Source organism: Rutilus rutilus, assembly GCF_951802725.1.
Source record: "Rutilus rutilus genome assembly, chromosome: 11".
NCBI classification, from domain to species: Eukaryota; Metazoa; Chordata; class Actinopteri; order Cypriniformes; family Leuciscidae; genus Rutilus; species Rutilus rutilus.
This window is the reverse complement of record NC_140216.1, coordinates 30,609,764-30,631,010: the sequence shown is the minus strand read 5'-3', so window position 1 is coordinate 30,631,010 and position 21,247 is coordinate 30,609,764. Positions and strand designations below refer to the sequence as shown.

At 36.9% G+C, this 21,247-nt stretch overlaps 1 protein-coding gene across 4 annotated transcripts in view; it reads left to right on the top strand.

Annotated features, from left to right (window-relative positions):
- The window catches only part of LOC311299577 (uncharacterized protein), a 35,024-nt gene extending 14,543 nt beyond the window's left edge, over positions 1-20,481 (top strand). For 2 of the 4 annotated variants that reach the window (XM_084423219.1, XM_084423221.1), the window contains exons 3-7: positions 4,025-4,090; positions 6,441-6,470; positions 14,943-15,085; positions 17,574-17,674; positions 20,022-20,481. In XM_084423219.1, the coding sequence (XP_084279345.1) occupies positions 6,465-6,470; positions 14,943-15,085; positions 17,574-17,674; positions 20,022-20,074 (303 nt within the window). In that variant the 5' untranslated portion in view covers positions 4,025-4,090; positions 6,441-6,464 and the 3' untranslated portion in view covers positions 20,075-20,481. Of the gene's footprint in view, positions 1-4,024; positions 4,096-6,440; positions 6,471-14,942; positions 15,086-17,573; positions 17,675-20,021 lie in introns of all 4 variants that reach the window. The other 2 variants (XM_084423220.1, XM_084423222.1) reach the window with 1 other exon arrangement.
- Positions 20,482-21,247: the final 766 nt, after the last annotated feature.

Below are 21,247 nucleotides of genomic sequence, written 5' to 3'. Positions count from 1 at the left end.
GTGCGATTGCTTTTTAGTGCGTGTCATTTAAATAAGTGTGAACGCTGCCATCCGAACTCTGGCGCGCACCCAACAAGTGGACCGAGACCTCTGAAAAGATGGGTCTCGGTCCACTTCCAAACGAACTCTGGTGTGGTTCGACTGAAAAATGAATGCAACACAGACCAAAGACGAGAGACAAGACAAGATGCGACCCTAAAATCAAGCATACATGTTTTTACTCATCATAGTAGTTATTTTGCCCATTACAGTTTGGTACAGGCATCAGAACCGCAGTCTCCTTGCATCAGGTCTTCATTTAAGTGTAACGGTGAAATTAATAGTGCTGTTTTGACACCTTTACACATTTTATAAGCTCTTCATGAGTTCTCAGCTGGTAAAAATACCATACGCACATACAAGCACATTTAGCCCAGCACACAGCATTTTAGTTTTTTATTTTATTTGTATGTTTAGGTTAGGTCTTAAAAATGGACTAAACCAGGACTAAATGTATCATTTTCTTTCTTTGTTCTGGACCAAAGGAACCAAGAGAACCGATCTACAAGTGTGAACACCCTAAATGCCATAGTATTTGAATATGAATAGGAAAATACAGAAATGCCATGATATTCTCATCTGATCCCATGGTACTGCCACAGTACTTGTTTTTATTTTATTTTTATGAATATGCTTTACAGCACTAATGATAAATGTAGTTACTAGGACATTTTTATAAAAAAATATGGTTTCCATGGTGAGTTCTTGGGTGAGATATAGAGAAATAAAGAGAATAACCAGCACAGATCTTGGCATCTCCTTTACCTACCTTTGGAATATTTTAGTGTTATTAAAATTAAAAATTTACGTAGTCATTTATATGAAATATTTCAGCCCATAAATATTTATAAAGCAAACTTGCAAAGCACCTACTGCCTTAAATTTTTAAGTACAATCAACTTGGATGTTTAAGTCATTTCAACTTAAATTACATTAAACTGGATCAGTTGAATCTTGAATAACTTATAAAAGAAGTTGAAAATAGCTTAACTTATTGTGATGAGTTAAAGCAATGTAAAAACACGTTGTCATAACTTATTGATCAAATAATTTTTTACAGTGTAGTCTGAAGGTTCAAGTGCATTAGTTTGTCTAAGAGGCTATTTGAGTGTTTCCCCGAATTCCCCGTCTTTCATTTTCTCTTTCCCTCTGTCAGTCTTTCTCTCCTTCATCCCCTTTTATCCATCACTCGACTCAATATTGATCTGAATTCATTTGTTTCTTATTGATTTAGTTATCCGCCCTCTGCCGCATTGTGCAAACACAAGGACACACAGACTGCTCAGACCACTGCCAACACACACTCAGCCACTCACTTCTTTAATGCATGTCACTTGCGCTCAAATACAAAAAAAAAGATTTTTCATCCTTAAACATGCTTTTTCACTAAAAAAATCTGCACTATTTAGAAGTTTAAAGAGTGGAAAGGGTTTGAAAACACACACTAGCACCAGGTCCCTCCATCAGACTGTGTAATGATGTAGACTGGAGGCACAGATGCCATATTGATCACTGTCCTGAAGGAAAGATTTGAGAAGGACTTGACTGGTGACAAAATGAAAGCTGCAGTCCCTTGATAACCTCTGAAGAGCCTCTTTTATAAGAAAAATTATCATCGTTATTAAAAGGACGTTTTTGTGTGTGTCATTTGTGAGTATTATAGAAATAGATTGGAGTTTTTGCAGCGCACCTCAGAAAAACCAAATGGAAAAAAAATACATTACAAAATTACAAAATATATTACAAAATATAAAAAGAAAAGTGTTACTTAAGGTTTCATCTTATTTTTTGTATTGTATTATTTTTGTTCAACATCAATTCATTAAATAAATAAATAAATAAAATATTCAGGTTGATAGATGCAATTATAATAGTTGCAGTACACTAAAAAATGGAAACTATTTTCACTCAGAAATTTCACAATTAATTTAAAAGAAATGCCAATAATAGTAACAAATAGTATTTTCTTGTAAAACATGCTCCAGTAATCTTTTATTTTCACCCTTTTTTACAGTGTATAGTATCTAGTCTTTAAATGGATTTTTTTCATACTTAAAATGCCACAGAAATGTTGAAGTACTTTGAGTACCATCTAAATAGCATGGTATATGGTATTTAGTACCATGTTGTACATCAAAGTACCATGAGGCTCAAATAATTGAATGGAGAACATGTTCAATCTGTTAAAGATTCAGTTATAATAGGTATAATGCATTATATTATCTAGCCTTATACATTTCTCATACACATCACATCACTCGTTTCAATAGTGCTTTGAAGAGTTTAGAATATTTTCAAGGTAGAAATAATATGAAAAACACTTCTGTACATTGCCTTTTATCTACATACATCTGGAACAGCTTAAAGAATTTATCCTTGTCACTGTCAGCATTGGCTTGCTCACTGTGGGGCTGTTCTTTGTAAAGCTGCTTTGAATGCATTCTGAATGCGTTGAGAAATGTACTTCGCAACTAGAATTGGATTGCTGATATTCATTTGGTATTTTTCTGTGAGGCTTAATGAATTTAGAACGATTTTCTTATTGGTAATAGCTGTCATCTGCATTCTTTCCTACCATTTCTAGTCTTTATTGGCTTGTATTGTTCAGTGTAAAAGACCCATTCACTCCAAGGATGATAACTGTAAAGATAACAATAAAGATATAGTTCTAAAAATTAGAGATGCACCGATTGATCGGCTGGTGACCGGAATTGGCCGATTTTCACGTGATCGGCCATGACCGGCGACCGGCCGGTCAGTCTGACATATGCCGATTTTATGCCGGTCAAATGCACTCGGGCGCCGCATGATTAACCTTTTGAGCGGTACGGCCTCATATATGGGATTTTTATCTCTGTGCCCCTGAGAGTAAAGTTACGGCGCCACATTTAGAATGTTCAGTGACGTCGCATAACTGCCAGATTCAAACTGTGCTTTCGCGCGTTGGCTGGCGCTGAGCCAGAGCCGGACGCGTTCAGCGCTGTCATATATCACAACTAAGCAGTGTTTTCAACCTCATAATGTTTATTTTAGGCTTCATATATTTAAATACACATAAGCACGAGTAAAACAATACATTTGGAGTTTGTAAAATACACACTGATGTCTGTGGAAGCAGCAATAACAATCTATTCAAATATAATTTGCCGACATGTTTTATTCATATCAGACAAACATAGTGGAAGTAACTATAGTTTACTCTATTCTTCTCAGTTCACCGGCCACTTTCTTGCATTTATTTCGGGAGAAACTGATGAATTCACGTGCTGTACGTTAAATCCGACTGACAGAACAACATTGCGGCGCCCATCTCATGTTTATAGATCAAGATTATTTATAAAGGTTTTTAAACGACCAAACACACTCACTTACACGTATTTGAGAATCGGAATACCAGATAGGCTAGTTGATGACATGGTAAGCAAGTTTGTGAATATTTTGAATAAAAAAGGAAAAGCGAAATAAAAGCGACACATCTGTCATACAGTATTATTGTGGCTGCGGTGTATCGCGTAACGCGTCGCCATGGAAACATTAAAGGGAACGTTCGCCTTGAAAAAACTCACTCTGGGAGTGGGGTTGTCAGTTAGAATATTTTAAACTTATGTGTGAAAGGGTTAAAGAAAAGATGGAAAATAAATATTTGTGTGTGCTGTAAAGTGGTTAGAAAAAAATTAAATCGGAATCAAACTCAATGAAAAATCGGAAATCGGAATCGGCCTAGAAAATTGTAATCGGTGCATCTCTACTAAAAATCGTTATAGCAGAGTACACACCACAACTATAACGATAACGGCAGAGAGAAACGATATCTTTGGAATCACTTTCAGAACGATTCACTTTTGCATTTTATTGCCTTTTTGGCAGGTATATCTTGTTAAGGCATGAGAAATGTTTTGTGTAAATAAATAAATTGTTAACTCCCTATCCTGTAAATCTTTCCATACAGATATTTATCAATATTTAATGTCTTTTCTGATGGCAGGAATGCTTTGGAACTGCAGTTTAGAATGTTTCTCCAGGACTGGAATGACAGAAGGAATTCTAGCATGTACGGTAATGATGAAAATGACCATCTTTCTCTTTCTTTGCTTTTATATCTTGCTCTCTCTGTCATACATTGTGACTGAAGGGAATTTCAAACGTTTCTTTGATGTTTAGAACTAATGATTTAAATGTTTGAGAGAGAAATCCTGCAAAAACATGGACATATTTCATTACAAAATCAGAGGGGAAAAAGTCAAATTTTGCATAAAGAAAATGAAGCATATTTTTTGGTCATATTTTCATTAAATTAAGCCATTCTTCTCCCAAAATCTTTGGATGTTCGATCTTTGGAATTCCCATTTTTCCCATGACAAGCACCACTTTTTATTATTCTCAATACTGTGCTGCAATACTGTACCACAAATACTAAAATGGTGTATAAATTCTTTAAATTGAAGTTAAAAAAAAGTAAAAAAAATTCTATGTGATTAGAGTTTTTAGTTTTTTTTTACATTCTTTTTCATGAAAATAATGTTGTGCAAGAAAATCGTAATAATATGCTTACGTTTACGGACAAAAAGTATTTCTTATTTTTTCTGTTGATTGCTATGTCTTAAATATGAATTGGACATTTGTTTTTACGTGGTTTCGTGAGATTCACCGCATGTTGTACAAAGACTTAGAGCATTTCCAATTTCGATGCGGCGTTCTCGTCTAGTTATGGATTTTACGAATACATTTTTCTACATCATTTTTAATCTCATAGCCATCATTAAATGCATATTTACTCAGTTTTAGAGGTATATACTCAAACAAAATGAACACATTATACATCCAGTCGCACACAGCTGGCACGGCACTTTGCTGCCACTGACAACACTGCCCTGGCAACCGATGGGCACGTCGCCAAGCCAGCAAGTTGCCAAGCAGCGAGTTCCCATAGCAACTTGCCATTCCCTGGCATTTTGAATAAGGTATCGGCAGACAAACACTCAGGCTTTCGGGGAGAAAGAGGGGTTTGGACGAGGTTGGAGAGTAGATAAAGAGTAATTGAAAAAAAAAAAAACGAAAATGAAAAGAAAGAGATTAAATAGAGTGAGTAAAAGAGACATAGATTGAGGGAATGAGAAAGACTTTTGTTAACTGGCCCTAAATTGAACTTAAATGTATGTGATAAACGTTGAATTTTTTCACGTTGGGCTTTTTTATACAAAATCTAAAATAATCCTTCTCAATGCCACTTTTTTAATCAACATTTTTAAACTGAAAACACTTTAAAACTCCTAAAGCTTTGTGGCAGCTTCATCACTTTGTGGTCTGATAATTAAGATCATGACAAGTGTGTTTGACCTTATGTCCCAGTGATTCGTGCTGGCAACGACACGCACACACACATTCAGGTTGGCAAAAAGCTGGCACTGGCACCACCGTGCCGCATTCGCACGTGATTGGACTGTGAATGTGGCAGTGAGAGAAAGAAAAAGAAAGAAAGAGGGAGGAAGATAGGGTGGAGCCGAGCCAGAAAGAGAAGGACAAAAGTCTTAAAGGATATTAAGGATGACCAACTGCAACATTATGAGCAGAAGGCACAAATCCATAGGCCAACTATGTTGACAGTTGATAGGCTATCAACTGTCAAGTTTTTTTTAGTTTAGTTTGCGTCTGGAAAATTAATGCGTTTGGCTGTGAAAAGGACAGAGAATGAGAAAGGACCTGAATAGACCGCTCAGTTAATGTTTGGACTGCATTCACATCTCACCCTGGAGATCTCTGTCATTGTCAGAGGAACAGAGCTGTCCAACATATGTGTCTGCAGTTGTCTGGGAACAGTGTGACTGTTAACCGTTTCGTGTTAAAAGAACGGTTCACTCAAATTGCAATAATCTGATCATTTTTCCCTGTAGTGAGCTGTTAACTTGCTAATTCACAAGCAAATCATTCAGTCTTGTTTTGTGAAACAGATCAACTTTCATTGAGAAGAAACAAAAGAACGTTTTGCACATGAAACGGCTCACTTGTGTAAGGTAGTATAAAACACGCAACTCAGAATGAAATTCAGAAAGTCTTTTGATAACTCAGTCTACCTTAATTCGGATACATTTGAAAACTCTCCCCCTCCACACGCGTAGGGACTAGGGAGCTGATTAAGACGCACCCTAATAATGACAGGGAACACTGGCAAACAGGAACCGAATTAAAACGAAACCAAAACAGAACGAGACCGTTACAACTTGCTACTTCTAAGGGGGATTTTAAGATTTTCATTGAAGTGATGTAAAATACACTATTGTCAAATGGAATGTAGTGCACGAGTCCTACATCTATGATTAAGTGGTGCTTTTATGTAATTTTCTAAATCCTCATTCATAATAATTGTATGTAAAACAAAACATTTCTCCTTTTGTTTTGCGCAGAATGAATGTCATTAATGGAAGCACATGCGGGTGAGTAAACAATGACTTCTTTTTTTCATTTTTGGGTGAACTATAACTTAATTCAATTGTAATTGTTTGCAGATAAACTAGCTTTTGTGGTTACAAATGAGAGATTCTTCATTCTAGAAATAAGCAAATATAGACTTATCCACAGGCTGGATTCATTTTCCAGGGTTTCAGACAAAAGTTCAAAATGAAACGGATGAAGGGCCTTTATCTTGTTTGAACTACATATGAAATTGATTGATTTCATCTCGCTAAGCATGTGCAATTTCCAAGTACTTCAAACGCCCCAAATCTTACTTTGGTTGTTTTCGGTAGTGCAATAAGTAAGACTAGCTAAACATAACTATGGCTTGATCCATCCTGATTATTTTGTTTTCTCTATGAAAAGCTTCATGTCAGTCTCTTGAATTGTGTTTTAAATACCAGTTCCTTCTCTTAGAATAGTTTAATTTGCTCTTAGCTTCATTCAAGGATTCATCGCACACATGGAATGAATGTAAGAATTTGAATTGTAAAAACACCATAATGATTAAATTAGTAGTAAATAATAGTCGAGAAATCAATCATGTCCCTCGACATAACGCTCCGTGTTCACAAAAACACTGTAGAATGAAATGCAGGTTTTCCAGACTTCAAGGCTGTGGCCGCTATGAAAAGAATAAAGATGTGTATGTCTGAGCATAAGAAAAGGATACATTCCCATAGTGCACTCCTTAAAGGGGTAGTTGAAAATGCTATCATTAACCTACTGACCCTCATGTTGTTCCAAACCTGTAAGACTTTTTCATCTTCAAAACACAAGTGAAGATATTTTTAATGAAACTGAAACTGATTTCTGTCCCTCCTTAAAAGTTCTTTCAAAAATGCCTTGCAGAGATTGTAAAATAAATCAGAAGGTTTAATCCAAGTCTTCTGAAGAGACACAATCACTTTGTGTGTTTGAAAAGGTTTGATTTAGGCTTTCATTTGCATATAAACATTAAATAGCTAACATGTATAGAGTTCAGTCGTACTCGTTTGACACACAAGAAGAAACATCATTGTTTTTTTACACGTCAACAAAGCACATTTGAGCTTCCGTATCATATCTGATAAGCAATTGTGCTCCTTCATAAAACTTGGACTAAACAAAATATGGTTTACTCTTTACAATGTCTTCATGAACTTTTCGAACTATCTAAGTTTTGGTTGTGTGGACTTTCAATGGAGGGACAGAAATCACTCAGGTTTCATTAGAAATATCTTCGTTTGTGTTTCGAAGAAGGTTTGATGCGTGATGGTGAGTAAATAATGAGCGAAGTTAGGGTGAATTAACCCTATAAGTCAATCAAGACATCCGGAAGAACCTTTTATCAAATATTTTAATTTACTTTACTTTAATACTTTATCAGTAATATCATTTTTCAAAAGTGGATGATGTGTTGCTTTACATCAGTTGTCCAGTAGAGGAAGACATTATGCATGAAATATATTGACACCTGACTGTGAGAGCATATAGAAATCGAACCACGAGTCAGTGCGCTGCAGGCTGAGGTAGTTGGTTGTATGGTTTTGCATCATAATCAGCCTGGAGTTAACTGTACAACCTTCTAGCTTTCCCTGCGGTGTCACCATTACGTCGAGGTGAGTATGAATGACCATCAGATGCATGTAGACAAGCATTTCAATCGTTTTTGCCTTAAAATTGAGCTGCAGCATATGGTGTGAATCCGCACAGCACTTTCATTGTTGTTGTTTTTGTGGTTTCAGTGTTTGTTGCGCTCATTAACAGGCTGTTAGTCACCCCTATCTCCCATATGGACAGTTTGGGTGAGTGCCCAAATGCCCCCATCCACAAGAGGGCTCCAACAAATCTATGAAGTCTAGTAAATTCCTAATTAAAAACAACATGGTGGAGATAATAGATTGACATGAGAAAATAAACAAGAGGTTAAATGTGTTTTGTGTACCTAATAGGGTTGTTTAACCTGTAGCTCAAACAATATAGAGGACGGTGTTGCTAGAAACACTAAGTATTGGTTTCAATTCCCAGGGAATGCTAGTAAATTTGTAAAAAACCTGTAAATTTTTCTATCCTGCTTCCGTTACAAATCTGCGGGGACCAAACACAAACTGGCTTATCCACCTGGCGCGCTATTGGCGGTTTTAACACAATGATAGAGAAGCGACGGCAAGCAGTCTCTTGCACCACCATCAATCCAATTTCTTTTAACTTCTCGACGATGCTCAATGGCTACTTTAGTTTAGCAAACAAATCGCTCGAGTGGGTGTAAATACCACTCACTTTCATGGTTTTTTTTTGCACAACCTGCAAAAATCGCTCGATGCCATTGCATTGAAGTAGAATTAAAATAGAATACATTCAACTGCTGTAAGTGTAGTTTTAGATAATACATTTAATTGTATTAATGTCAAGTCAAGTCAAGTATATTTGTATAGCGCTTTTCACAATACAGATTGTATCAAAGCAGCTTCACAGTATTAAATTAAAATAATACAACAAGGTTTGTTTCTTGTGGAATTTATTGATTGATAAAATCAAATTAAATATCCCCAAAATATCCCCAACTGAGCAAGCCAAAGGCAACAGTGGCAAGGAACCGAAAAACTCCATCAAGTGACCTAATGGTGTCCTAAAACTCCATCAGGTGACCCAATGGAGAAAAAAAAACCTTGGGAGAACCCAGGCTCAGTCGGGGGCCAGTTCTCCTCTGGCATTTATGAACTAGAGGCCGGATTGTAGTTTGAACTGTAAGATTAAAAATATTATATGAATGCCTGGCTGAAGAGATGCGACTTTAATCTAGTTTTAAACTGGGAGAGCGAGTCTGAGCAACGAACACTATCAGGAAGACTATTCCAGAGTTTTGGAGCTAAATGTGAAAATGCTCTCCCTCCTTTGGTGGTTCTGGATATCCTAGGTATGACCAAAAGCCTTGAATTTAGTGATCTTAAAGAGCGCGATGGATTATAGGGCGATAGAAGATCCGTTAAATAGACTGGAGCTAAGCCGTTTAGGGCTTTATAAGTCAGTAGCAATACCTTGTAATTAATACGGAACTTTATAGGTAACCAATGCAGTGATGATAAAATCAGTGTTATATGATCATATTTTCTTGATCTAGTAAGAACTCTAGCGGCGGCATTTTGGACTAACTTTAGCTTGTTTATTGAGGATGCAGGACAACCAGCTAATAAAGCATTACAGTAATCTAGTCTCGAGGTCATGAATGCATGAACTAACTTTTCTGCATCAGAAACTGATAGCATATTACGTAGCTTAGCAATGTTTCTAAGGTGGAAAAAGGCTGTTTTTGTAACATACGAAATATGATTTTTGAAAGACAGGTTGCAATCGAGTATATCACCCAGGTCTTTTACTGTAGAGGATAAAGTAACAGGACATCCTACGATGTTAAAGTTGTATTATGAGAGGTTTTGTGGGCGTTTTTTTGAACCGATAAGTAATACCTCTGTTTTGTCTGGATTTAATAAAAGAAAATTACGCGTCATCCAATCTTTTATATCTTTAACACACTCTGTCAATTTGGATAATTTACCGTTTTCATCCGGCCGTGATGAAATATATATTTGAGTGTCATCAGCATAACAATGGAAACTAATTCCATGTTTCCTTATAATATTTCCAAGTGGCATCATATATATTGAGAATAATAGAGGGCCTAACACAGATCCCTGCGGCACTCCATAGTTTACTGGAGTTATGATCGATTTTTCTCCATTTAAATAGACAAAATGGTAGCGGTCAGATAGGTATGATTTGAACCAGCTTAATGCTTGTCCTTGAACACCAGTATAATGTCAGCAAAAATGTATTAATAAGCAATGTTTGAAATGCCATCTGGTGGACGGGAGGTTATGGGGGGGTGCTGGATGGCAGAGCCAGGCTAAATGCACATAAATTGCACAGATATCAACATAAATAAATACGTAATTCATAATTTTCTATAAAAATAAACATGACTAAGACTGATTGATGTTTCTTTTTTATTTATTTTTATTAGTGCTGTCAATGATTTTTTTTTTTTAACTAGATTAATAATAGTAATAATCGGCATTAAAAAACCTTAAAGGGTTAGTTCACCCAAAAATGAAAGTTATGTCATTAATGACTCACCCTCATGTCGTTCCAAGCCTGTAAGACCTCCGTTCATCTTCGGAACACAGTTTAAGATATTTTAGATTTAGTCCGAGAGCTTTCTGTCCCTCCATTGAAAATGTGTGTACGGTATACTGTCCATGTCCAGAAAGGTAATAAAGACATCATCAAAGTAGTCCATGTGACATCAGTGGCTCTATCTTAAGTTTATCAAGCGACGAGAATACTTTTTGTGCGCAAAAAGTAAACAAAAATAACGACTTTATTCCACTATTCATTTCCTTCTCTCTGGGCCTCGAGTTAGTTCACGTAGTGTAATAGCGCAGCGCTTCTGTGTTGTACGTCACACGTAGGCTCACTATTGGCCGACGCTGGTCATGTGTGTGATGCGTGTGACGTACAACACAGAAGCGCTGCGCTATTACACTACGTGAACTCACTCGAGGCCCAGAGAGAAGGAAATGAATAGTGGAATAAAGTCGTTATTTTTGTTTACTTTTCGTGCACAAAAAGTATTCTCATCGCTTGATAAACTTAAGATTGAGCCACTGTAGTCACTTGGACTATATTAACGATGTCTTTAATAACTTTTCTGGGCCAGCCAGTTTCAATCCCTTAGAAGCCTATGGAGGAGTGATCCAGCCCTCAGATTTCATCAAAAATATCTTAATTTGTGTTCCGAAGATGAACGAAGGTCTTACGGGGTTGGAACAACATGAGGGTGAGTAATTACTGACAGAATTGTCATTTTTGGGTGAACTAACCCTTTAAGTTTTTTAAACATCCTAAAAATCCTGGCTCTTCCAAGCTTTATAATGGGAGTGAATAGTAACTTCGCTTCAGAAGGCCTTTTTTTGGGCTTCAAAATCTAAGCGATGCATTTTTGTTTGAAAAATATTCATATTTGTAACTTTTATAAACTATAATCACTGGCTTCCAGCAACGGCCGTATGCAAATCTAGTTCCTGCGGAAGAGAGAACAAATAGGGCTGGGTAACAAACTCAAACTCCTCCGACATTTCTCTTGACCGGTGTTTTGATTTGCTCTATCCTCTGCGCTTCCGCGTTCGTCAAATACGTCATGCGTCGGGGCAGAAGTCACTCTTCAGCTGAAACTCAACTCGAGTACGGCCGTTAACGGAAGCCAGTGATTATGGTTTATAAAGTTATAAATATAGATATTTAGCTTACAAAAACGTTTTGCTTCAGAGGGTCTTTATTAACCCTTCAAACCCATATGGATTACTTTAATGGATTTTTTGGGTGCCAAAAACATGGTACCATTCACTCCCATTATAAAGCTTGGAAGAGCCAGGATATTATCACTTACGCCACCGGCCTCGCCCCGTTCTCACGGCCCTCGGCCTCGTCCTGCTTGCCACACAAACCCCTTAAGGTAATTAAGTGTTTTAATAAAACATTCTAATTAGCCTAGAATTTTTATATCATTATTTATATTTCTGAAAAAATAGGAGGATAATATAATATTATATAATATTATGTAGCAATTGATATGTTTATTAGGATACAGATACTTTCAAATCTTTTCAATGGAGAAAAAATTGTGGATAAACGTTGGTAAAGCATCTCACTTTTTTTATTTGATCACAAGCTGTACTGTAGATAAGCTCACAATAGCTGACTAAACTGGAAGAAGAGAAAGTATTTGGTCATTGAAAAAATGACTCAATTCGCACAGGTATTTATGGCATTAGCACTGCTGTGGCTCTCATTCTTCTCATTTTTCCTCAATATTGAAAGTATTTTAGACAAAACCAGGCAGCACTTCATTATCCATTTTCCATTACCCATAATCTTCAGATTAGCTCATTTTAGTGTGAATTCAGGTGCAAACTGCTGTTCTTTTCTTCTCAAGCACATACATTATAATAATAGCAGGATATTAGGATTGGTTTTAAGTTGTGTGGCCAGTGTGTGTTTGCAATTAGCCCCTCAATCATCTCTCCAGCACTCTTCTGAATGAGAACAGTCTCCTCCTCCTCTGTCTGTCCCGCTGACTGTCTGGCCGCTCACACGGTCTGCCAGGATCCGCATTGCGTTGCCCTTCTCCTCTAAGAGATAAAAAGAGCACATATCAGCAATCTGTGCCTGTCGTTCTTTTCCAGACACGTAAACACACACTAATACGTTCAGCTCCACATTACGAGAAACAGAGGAATCGCACTCAGGAGAGACTGGGTCGAGACTGACTCGAGAACAAAGAAACGGCCCTGTGCACACATAAAAAAAAAAAAAAAAAAAGGCACAAAATAAAAGCCTAACTATTATTTGATGGAAAATCCCAGATTTTTCAAATGTTTGATCATATAATGAGAATCATTTGAGTGGCGTAAACATATGCACCATACTGTAGATCTTGATGCATTCATTGATGGCATGCTAGAACAGGTGTCTCAAGGGATGTTTTTTTTCTAAATATCTCGCATCATAATGCAAGCTAATGTATTGAAATTTTGGAAGCATCACCTTGATCCCCATCCATTTTTAAAAGCGCATCATGCTTTTTGTCATAATCACCTGATTCTTGCTCACTTGATTTTCCCCAAACACTTTGTCTGTCTCTGGTGTTTTGGCTCGTTGTCTTTTGATTAATCCGCCTAATTGTTTGTTTCCATTTTCAATATGGCCATGATTGGTTGTATAACTTTGTTTGTTTGTTTATTCGGCTCCCTCATCAGTGTGTGTTTTGTGAATTCACAATGTGGATCATGAATATGTATTGTACACAGGCTGTTGGTATTCAGATCCTTGGAGATTATATACTTGTGTATTTAAGATGAAACCAGTGGTGATGAATTGACTGGTTAGCATTACTTAGTTAACCCCTACTGGTAGATGTCATAACTACACCATCTGGGTACAAACAGCATTTTTCTCTATTGACGGCGTTAGCTATTTTTCCATTCAAAGTTGCAGATTTTACTTATGTGGAAAATTGGAATATCGAATAAAACGTTGGCTAATGAAGCAGCGTTTCATCCCATATATTTCAGGAGAACAAAATCGTTACCACAGGAAAATGGCGTAAAATATCTGTAATAAAAATGGAAGTTGCTGGAATCCACTGTGGCTCTTTTTTCGTACATCATAAATGACTTGCATCTCAGAGTGTGCAGTTGAAACGCAATAAACACTGTCATGTTATCTTGAGTTCGGATGCTGGTGTTAGGGAACGCAATCATGTGAGATGTTTCTGGGAAACAGAGGGAATTAAATCAAATCATTCTGATAATGACTTTGGCTCAAGCATTTCAGAATGACCAAACCAACATCTGAGATACTGTGCAAAGAAATTGGTCCGCTGGTTAGTCCAGTTATCCAATCACATCCTCTGTTGAGGTAAAGTCATGCGAATATTTTGTTGCGCATCAAGGGATTTATTCGGTAAATGTACATCCATCGTAGTTTATGCGCATGTCGTCTTAATAAAAATATATATATTTACGCCTCGATTGAGTGCATTCGTTTTTTATGTGCATTTTTTTTATTTATGCGCATCATGGAATAGGTGGTTTGCAGTCACGTGATTGTGATGACGCGCGAAATTCAGATGGAGGGCAGGAAGTGAAGAGCGGAATGGACGAGATGGAGGAAAGTCCGAACTGTACTACTTTAGACGCTATTACAAGCGAAAAATCTAACAAAAAATGTAAACATATGTTGGACGTGATCCTTACGTTATGAAGAGGAGCGATTTTTCAATTGAATTGAAAGATTTGCCTGTAACGTTACATTTGTCTTCAGTTACAGGGGTAACTTACAAACTCAAAGAAAAGAAGAAACAATTACTTTAACTTTACAAAGTTCAGAAACTGGTACGTTACACAAACATCCACATAAATTGTATTAATTCACCTTTGACGAAGTGATCACTGCACACACGGGCGTTTTATGATTCGACTCCTCCCGACCGCAGACGTAGGTTTGCAAGTAATTTTTTTCTGGCGTTTTTCGGTCAATTTCTTGCATTTTTCCCCCTTATGAACAACAACTTTTGGTACACGATAAAACTCCTCGTGGTTTAATCGATTTGAGCAACCATAAACGACGCAAAACATCGGCATTTTGAGTTTGTTATAGTGCTTCCTAAATGTAACAAATCACTTCCTGCCCTCAATCTGCATTTCGCGCCATGGCAACGCAGTGACGTGACGTCATATGCAAACAAGCTATTGTTTTCATTTAGCATTTTTTTTAATGCAAGATCCCAAAAATGCGCAAAAAATAGGTGAATGGAAACTTAGCTATTCATAAGTGTGTATTATGGCAAAATTGTCCAAGTAAAAATTTACCAAGTAACATATAAATCACATATTTCATTTATATTGCTGTAGATTTTCTGCTGCCAGGTGTTTCTGGAACTTAGTGTCCATGAAACAAAGATGGCTGCCTCACGTACTTCAGGGAATCCTATAGCCTACCAGCTGAGCATATTCACCCTTGAGATGAGTCGGAATCAACGTATAGCTTTCTCAAGGTATTATCTATTCATATACTATATCTGTCACGTGTAGTTCTCTTTTGGTTTTGTTTTCTCTGTGTTCTGTTCCTGTTTTACCTGTGTTCCCTTTGGTAAATTCATTGAGTTTGCACGTGTTCCTTACGTTAATTGTTACCTGTCTATTCAAGCCTTGAGTTTTCCTTACTACTTTGTCCTGTATTGTTTATGGTATTGGTTGTATGTCTCCGTGTTCTACTGAGTGTTTGTCATTAAAGACTGATCTTTTGGCTTTTTATTACAGCCATCACGTTACAATCTCGTAAAATAATAATAATAATATATTTTACACAGAACAATTCATTTTATTTACTCTTAAAAGTATATCATAGATAGACATGCTGAAAGTGCTTCATAAGTAAGAATATAAGAAGTAATTGGAATAAAAAGTGATTGCAAAAAAAACCAAAATATATTTTTTTATAAATTTCCCTCCTCATTTTTTGTTGTTATTATTATTGTTGTTGTTGTTTTAAATAGTATTAATTTTCCTTCCTTTTAATTTGAGACTTTTATTGTTTCATTTTAGTATTTTTTTTTATCATTTTTACTATTATTATTACAAATATTTTGTACAAAGGAGTCACATGATCGATGTTACAAATACATTTTTTGCTTAATGACCTAGCTAGCACACAATCTTAATTTTTTTAAACTCAACATAGGTAATAACTTAATTTTTATTTTATCATCATTATTATTGTTTTAAAATAAAAAATAAATGTCCTACTTATTTCCAGATTTAAATCCCATGTGTCTAGTGTGGTCTCAGATTATCGGCCCTCAGTGTATATTGTTAAAAACTAAGTAGGCTATAGGATTATTACGTAACCTACTAGCTCATATAAATGTACCATATTACATACAGTCTGAATTGAAATGTGTAACCTAACATGTATGCACAGTTCCCTCAAACAGCAGTTGTCATTAGATCAGATCTTTCTGTCAAAGGAAGGAGTTTAGTATAATGCAGCATGATGGCTGGTGACACTTTTTATTACTGCGAGGGTAATCACCTCAGAGCTTTTGTTGTCTGGGAGAGGAATCTCTCCTTCTCTCCATCTCCCAAAATGATCTTTAACTCCCAATCTCCCAATCTATCCCGTATTGTCTCATCTGTTCCATTTCACACACAAAGACACCCTTCCAAGCCTTGAGATCAATCACAAGGTGTTATGACTGTTCTTGCGTTCGAGTGCCAGACATTGCTGTGGGGGGGGGGGGGAGGAAGAGAGAGAGAGAGAGAGAGAGAGAGAGAGAGAGAACGGCAGATATTCTATGGACAAAATGCAGGAGAGTAGGAGAAGAAGAAGGGGGGGTGTTAGAGGAAGCGGAGCGAGACGCGGAGGCAGGGACAGTGACGACAGGGAGCAGCACTAGGTCTGAACGTCCACGGCACACGCTGGTTGGGTGCGTTAGTGTTTAGGTGACACTGATTTATGATGCTGGGGGGATTAGACATGGTTTCTGTCGGGCGGGAGGAAGGGAGGGAGAAACGGAGAGAAAGGGAAGAGAAGAGGGGACGGCATCAGATAATGGTGGGCTGCTCAAAGCGCACCTATCTCATGATCGCCACGAGTGTCACAGCATCAACGCCACGCTAGAAGAGAGAGAAGAAGAAGAGAGGAGAGCGCGGGGGGAGATAGAAGTCAAACAGGGATGGAGGAAACTAGTTTATCGTACGGCTCTAAGGAAGCGAACGTCGGATTGCGCTCGGGAGACACTATAGCGGATTTCGTGACAACTCTTTAAGTGTATAACATACGAGGTGCACCGTGCATGTCCGTGAGTGCGTGTTAAGCCATAAATTAGGTTGGGACGAGCAGGAATAGTGAGCAAAAGACTGCAGAAGAAGAAGAAGAAGCAGCAGTGCTGTTTCGACTTCTATGTTCGGCTTTTTAAACGTTTGACTTTGCCTTATAACCCTGCAAACTGTTGTTTTTTCCATGCATGGCTTTCCAAATCTGCCTTTTTGTCTGCTGTTTCCCCCTCCACTCTTCTTTGGAAAGAGCCTTAAAACTGGGGCAGTACGAGACCGAGACAGACAGAGGAAGAGAGAGCAGCGTTTGCAGTTTTCTGGGACTACGTGCTTTCTATACATCTTAGATCCGCAACGCGCCGCCTATGCCGTACGATCTACCGCACAAAGGCCAGGCGGTTTATGATATGACTCGCACATTTATAGATATATGTCGCTGGCGTACACACCGATGCCTCTGTGTTTGTGGCTTGGCGGAAAAGGAGGGCAGCCAGAGAGAGAGAGGGTAGAGACAGTTTGCTGGCAGTGCATATCTGTCTTTGAGTTCATTCGGTTCAAGCGTCGTGTTCGCTGTCTGCCACCAGGGGGCCGGACTGAACAAACTGCGCACTCTTTTATGGTGCTGAAGCAGAGATGCTAAGCCTTAATTTCAGTGTTAATTAGGCAGTTTGAGTTTAATATGTTAAACCTTGTTTCTGTTTGCCACAGGTCGCAGCCTCCAGACATCCAGAGACGTCACTCGATTCGGAGAAGAAACCGTCATTCTGAGGTCGATTCATTTACTTTTTCTTTCGGCAAATCTGACAAAGGTACGTAGGATGGTAATGAAGTGTCCTCATCCAAGATCAATTGTTATTATCAATAATGTTCAAAAGTTTGGGGTCGGGTTTGTCTCTTATACTCACCAAAGCTGCATTTATTTGATCAAAAACACAGTAAAAAAACAATATTGAGAATATTATTACAATTTTGAATAACTGTTTTCTATTTTAATATATTTTAAAATGTCATTTCTGATGGCAAAGCTGGATTACCCCAGTCTTCAGCGTCACATGATCCTTCAGATTCTAAAATGCTGATTTGGTGCTCATGAAACATTTATTATTATCAGTGTTGAAAACAGTTATGCTGCTTAATATTTTTGTCGAAACCACAATGCATTCTTTCGATAAAAAGAAAGTTGAAAAGAACAGCAATTTTTTTTGTAATTTTGCAAATGTCTTTACTGTCACTTTTGCTAAATTTAATTTGTTTAAAAAAAAAAAGTACACTTACAGACCCCAAATTTTATATATATATATATATATATATATATATATATATATATATATATATATATATATATATATATATATATATATATATATATATATATATATATATATATATCATAAGGTGTGGTAAATGATACTTTTTTAGTAAAAATAATAAAAAATAAATAATAAAAAGCTGTCATAAATCTGTGGTCTTGATTATTTCTGTATATCTACTTGAAAATGTACAATGAAATCCTAGTCTATGACATGCAATTTGTGGGAAAAACTTTGCTGAGATTCTTTTAACGAACCTTTAAGTGACGCTGCATTCAAACGAACCCAGAGCGGGAATTTCCCCCTCACTTTTGAGTTGATCCGAATACTTTGAATTTGAACTGGTGTATGTCTGTGTCCCTGAGACCCTTAACCTGTGATGTCTTAAAGGTCACAGGTGAGGTCCTTGGGAACACAGCTGTATATGATGACATCATTGCAAAGTCGATATAAACACATGATTTGACTGACACGTCATCCTAGGTAACTTCTAATGAATTCGTAGATTTTGCCTATTGAGTGACCTTCAGATCTTTCCTCTGAACACGTCTTGTGTCGTGACTGACGTTACCACGAGCACGCCATTGGCACGACTGTTTGACTGTGATTTTTAAACTCGCTATGCTACTTCTACTCCACATTACCTGAAACGGCTCCACAGATTTCCAGACAGCAGTGACATCAGCTTCAGACCACTTTGACGCAGCTGTCGGGGACGGTACCGATTGGCTGACTTTGTGCCCTGACCACTCGGAGCGACCAATCCAAATCCAGCCTAGGTTCACGACCCCTATACGTTTCTCCCGAGGCTTCGATGTGGGATCTGTTCCATGAAACCATTTTACGGGCTAGCCTGCCATCTTGTGCTCATTATTGCCAAACGCTTTGGTGATGGATGTTGCCCCGGAGCAGCTCGTACGAGACATGGTGTTTTTCTGCAGTGAAGATAATTGTATTTTACAGCGCGAGACAGAGTGAACGTAAAGAGAGTGTATATGCATTGTTTTGTTTTTCAATTAGATGTAGTTTGATACTATGTAGGCTGTATGATTCAAGTGTTGTTGTTAACACTTAATATGTTTCACATGGAGCATAGTTCAGATCTTGATTTTTTTCTTTTTGTATAAATTCATTTAGACATTGGTTCTGCATTGTGCAACCTGAAAATAAACCATTAAATCTGATGTGAAATGTTGTGCAGTGGCCTGAAAATCAAAGCAAACCTGTATATATAAACCATATTATATAATCTGCGTCACATTTTCTCCCAACCATATGTTCATGTCTTTTGTTCTATCAGTGCCTCAAACCATGAAACCAAACAGTTATGATTAAGTTATACGCAAAGCACAGGCTCTCTCCAAACCGTCCCCTGGATCTGAGTAGGCAAAAGAGAAACGGTCCCACTCCTTTCTGCTGGTGTTTTGAGACATCAGATACGGAACATCAGCTTTCACCATCTGGTATGCAGTGGATTCGTTTGACAGTCACACCAGAAATCTGTTTCACAACGATGCGGACGAACTGAGATTGCGCATTGAAATCAGCGGGTGGTCTTTTAATGTTATGTTTCAGACAAACACATGCAGGGTACCAAATAACCTTTTGTTTTCTACAGCATAAGACCCTCACCATTATCAAGCATGAACTGGTGTGTGCATTTGCCTATATTTTGAGGAAAGCAATTTGTTCCTTAACAAATGTCTTGTTTTAAGATACGAGGCAGAGAAGATATACAATTTCAAATTGTGTTTGGAAAGATGGGAACATAAAATGCAGAGGAAATCATTAGAAGTGAGATGAGGGCCATCAGTGCCTACAAACCATGTTCTTCTTTCCCATGCAGGGCCTGAAGGAGATTTCTCAGCTTTTGATAATGGGGAATCTCACCATGCATAATGGGGAACTTCAGCACCCATCAGAGGCTATTTTCACATCTTGACAATCATTTTCTAGTGCTTTTCTACACTGCGATGTGTTTAATGGAGGAAGGTCATTCTCAGGAAACGTACAAATTCAGTCACAATATTTGATAGAATATCAGCCCCATTCATCACCATACATTTTAATGGATAATGAAGTGGTGTACAAATCAATAAATACAATCAAAATTAAATGTTGTGATGTTAAAATGTCGTCTCTCTTGAACCCTGATACGCTGTAATATTTGCTTCCTTTAAAAAATAATGATTTGATCTTTTTGGCATCACATTTAAGGCAGTGACATAAATAATAATAATAATAATAAAACGCTGACAGCATAGTTCAAATGTAGGGAAATGTATTCTTTATTAATATTCCATTCATTTATTTTTATATTGGCCTTTACAAAAAAAATAAGTATAATTAAGTTATATTTAAAAGTTTTTATCACGTAAACTTAAAAGCTCAAGTGTATTTAGCAAGTACACTTTATGTGGTAAGTATTGTGTATGATTTCAATACTTCCTGGCACTTTTAAGCTTTTGCAAGTTTATTTGGCTTATTGGATATTAGTTTATGGATATTTTTATTGAACACACTCTAAATTCAGTGCATACTTAAAGTGAAAAATATATATATACTAGTAAACTAAGTATAATATTAAGTTCACTTTAAGAAAACCTATAAGTATACTTGCAGTAAAGCTATTATTAAACTAGTATATTTTACTGAAAGTATTCTTTAAAGTGTGCTTTCATAAACAAAAAATAGGTTAGAAGTATAAAACTAAATTAACGGTCTCCCTTAAGTTAACTTTTTCTTTTTTATTGCAGCTGCTTAGCTAAGTTTACTTGATACAATTAACTTTGTAAGGGAAGCTCTTCCTAAAGCTGACTTGTTACATAAACTTGAACATGAAGATAAGATGGTATGAAAGACATGCTGGAGTACTACCTTAAAAATCCGTAATATGTGAAAAAAGTATTTAGGCTGTATAAAAAGAGGAATCACAACTAAGCAGAATGGGCTATTTACAATTTTATTATATCTCAATCACGTTACACGTATTGGGCAAATATAAGCCAAGTATTCTTAAGTAGGCTAGGTCTATAATTTTGTTAAATATGTCATTTTTACAGTAGCCTATAT